Genomic DNA, 2785 nt, shown 5'->3' with positions numbered 1-2785 from the left:
TTCTATAAAACCAACCCTCAAAATTTGACCGTTAAACTTGAGCACCTGATAAAAAATGGACCTAAGCCTCTACCATTTTCTTCAAGCCTCCAGCACCGAATCAACCAACTTCCCATTGTTTACTTTCTCAAAGCTTGCGGAGAGCTCTCAGCCATCCACGATCGCCAATCCATCCACAGCCTCGGTACCAAGATCAAAACCTCACTCTCATGAACTCGCTGATTGACACGTACTAAATTTTGCTGTTTTTACCGCCTCGTGCCAGGTGTTCGACTGTTCTACCCGCCCCAGAAAAACATCCTCTCTTGGAATTTGAAGATCCTGGGTTATGGTGCATGCGGCCCAGCCTACAGCAGCTCCGGAGCATTGCCCTTTGATGAAGAATAATGGAAGTGCCTTGGACTGAATTGGGTATTCAAGATCGTTCTTCCCATCTGTACCTAAGCACGTTCACTAATCGGCGAATCCGTCCACGGCGGCGCATCAATGTACACAGACATTGCAACTGCAGTCACGAATATGTATGCAAAATGTGTAAAAGATCTTGCTCAATCTATTACACCAGATGATTTGTTCAAGACTTCAAACACAGTATACCAACCATACATACTGCTACCAGTTCAAGCCTGTACTCATCATCTATCAGCACTTCAGCTGGGAAAGTCTATCCAATTGCCATATCATTAATAATGGATTTACTATAGATGTTTCCATTAAGGGGCTTCTTATTGGCATGTATTAGAAGTGTGGGGAACTCTTCTTTGCCTCTGGTATTTTCATTGAGATAAACAGAGGCAATGTGGGTTCGTGGAATTGTATGATTAATGGACTGGAAATGAGGAAGCATGGCGTGGAACCAGATGATATCTGCTTTCTTATTCTGTTTAACTTGTTGTAGCCATTGGGGGATGCTAAATGAAAGCTGGAAGCTGTTTGACCGCATGATGCACATCTTGGAATTAAACCAAGAATGGAGCATTGACCGAGCATGGTTGATCTTATGGGGAGAGCTGGTCGCATCCATGAAGCATTCAAGTTTATGAAAGAGATGCCATTGGAGCCCAATAGCATCATGGTAGGGGCAGTCCTTGGAACTTGCAGAATTCAGGGAGATGGGAAAATCGGGAAGGTGATTGGGCCTTGGTTGATTGAGAGAGGATGTGTTGTTCCAGGATTGTGTAAGCTTTTGGTAAGCATTTGAGCAGGAGAGAAATGGGATTTAGTTAACGGGATAAGAGAAGTGATTGAGGAGATCAAGCCAAGGTCCAAGCTAATGTTTCTTATAAGCGGTGAAATGCAACTAGGGATGTCAGTTTTATAGGGATGTGGAGCGTAGCTAAAAACTGTTGAGCTTGATTCTAACTTGACACAAAATCAATGAGGTAATGAATGATGCAAATTCAGTGTAAATCAAATTGGAATTAAGCCAAGGGTAAACAGAATCAAAGTAGTTTCAAATGGAATCAAAATGCATGCGTAAATATAATTTTGACTGAAATCAAGCTCAAATATAATTAAAGAACTGCAACGTGTTATTTCATTTGCTTGGCCTTCATGCTTAAAAATACAATGCCACAAACTAAACCTTGGGTTAATTGTTCTACATAATCAGTGTGAAATTTTCTACACTCCCCTCCAAATTTCTCTCAAACTATAAAACATTATAGACAGGACTAAGCTCACAATATAATGCAATACAATAGTTAGAATGAAATGTATACCTGAAATCCTAAAAAGATTCAAACTGCAGCTGTTGGTTTCATTGATTTTTAAAAACAGAGTTTTCTCTGCCGAGCTGTCATCAGCTAGCTAGATGTTACCCAGGCCTTCATTTTAACTGAATTTCACAATCTTCATTGTGAACTAAACCCGTCCCATTGGAGAAAATGGAGAGTCAAGGAAGAAAGATGGGGGGACCTGCTTAACTCGTGTGTTTGTTTGTCGTTTCTTCTCTGAAACGGCTTCAATGATATCTCTAACTTCTTCTTCAAGTAGAAGCTTGAGCGAATTAGAGTATGGTTTATGCTTGTCATTGTCTTGGCCAATAGCTGAAGAAGCTTCGAAGCCTTGCAGAATTGCAATGCAAATCGAGAATGCCTGCAGTGATGATAATTGAGCATGGAAATCAACAGCATAATATCCTTTCCCATTAGCTGTGATGGAGAGAGCAGGAACTTTTTCCTTTTTACCCTGTCAAAAAGGCAATACAAATATTTAAGCTGTCTGCAGATATTACAGGATTTTGTGCACTACTGCTGTTACATATACAATAGACTATCATATGTATGACATAAATTATAAGAATAAATGAATAAAATGATCCCCAAGTTCTTTACATGTTCATTTTAATACTAGAATTTTCTCGTGTTCAATTTGGTCCCCCCCTCAAGTCAATGATCCAAATAAGATGTTTCAGCACAGAAGAGTAATGTGAAAGTCTGGTTGATCCCTTCTTAAGAGAAACAAATATGGATCAAAAAATTCTGACAAACATACATCAGAGCATATTTTTTATTAACCGACACTACTACTATGATGGTAAAAGAAGATTAACATGTTGAGTAGAAACCGCTACGTAAACCATCATAACAACTTAGTCTCTTTTTGCTCTCCAGTATAATTTCAAATTTTTAGAAATTAAAATGACTTTTTCTGATAAGTGTGTTGACCTCACTTTTGGTTGAGGTCTAGAAACTTCTTTAGTAGCCTAGGTCTAGCCATAGGACTTTCCTATTGACTAGTCTTAGAAAACTAGAAAAGATATCCTCACCATTAGAAATTCAAA

At 39.0% G+C, this 2785-nt stretch overlaps 1 protein-coding gene across 6 annotated transcripts in view; it reads right to left on the bottom strand.

The window, feature by feature from the left end:
• Nucleotides 1–1509: 1509 nt before the first annotated feature.
• LOC110037154 overlaps nt 1510–2785 on the bottom strand; it is a 15301-nt gene continuing 14025 nt past the window's right edge. For all 6 annotated transcript variants that reach the window (XM_020741734.1, XM_020741770.1, XM_020741754.1 and 3 more), the window contains one exon: nt 1510–2190. In XM_020741734.1, the coding sequence (XP_020597393.1) occupies nt 1864–2190 (327 nt within the window). In that variant the 3' untranslated portion in view covers nt 1510–1863. The remainder of the gene's footprint in view (nt 2191–2785) is intronic.

Source organism: Phalaenopsis equestris, unplaced genomic scaffold (genome assembly GCF_001263595.1).
Source record: "Phalaenopsis equestris unplaced genomic scaffold, ASM126359v1 Scaffold000002, whole genome shotgun sequence".
In the NCBI taxonomy this organism is placed as follows: Eukaryota; Viridiplantae; Streptophyta; class Magnoliopsida; order Asparagales; family Orchidaceae; genus Phalaenopsis; species Phalaenopsis equestris.
Note: the sequence above shows the minus strand (reverse complement) of the source record. Positions and strands in the feature narration are given on the sequence as shown.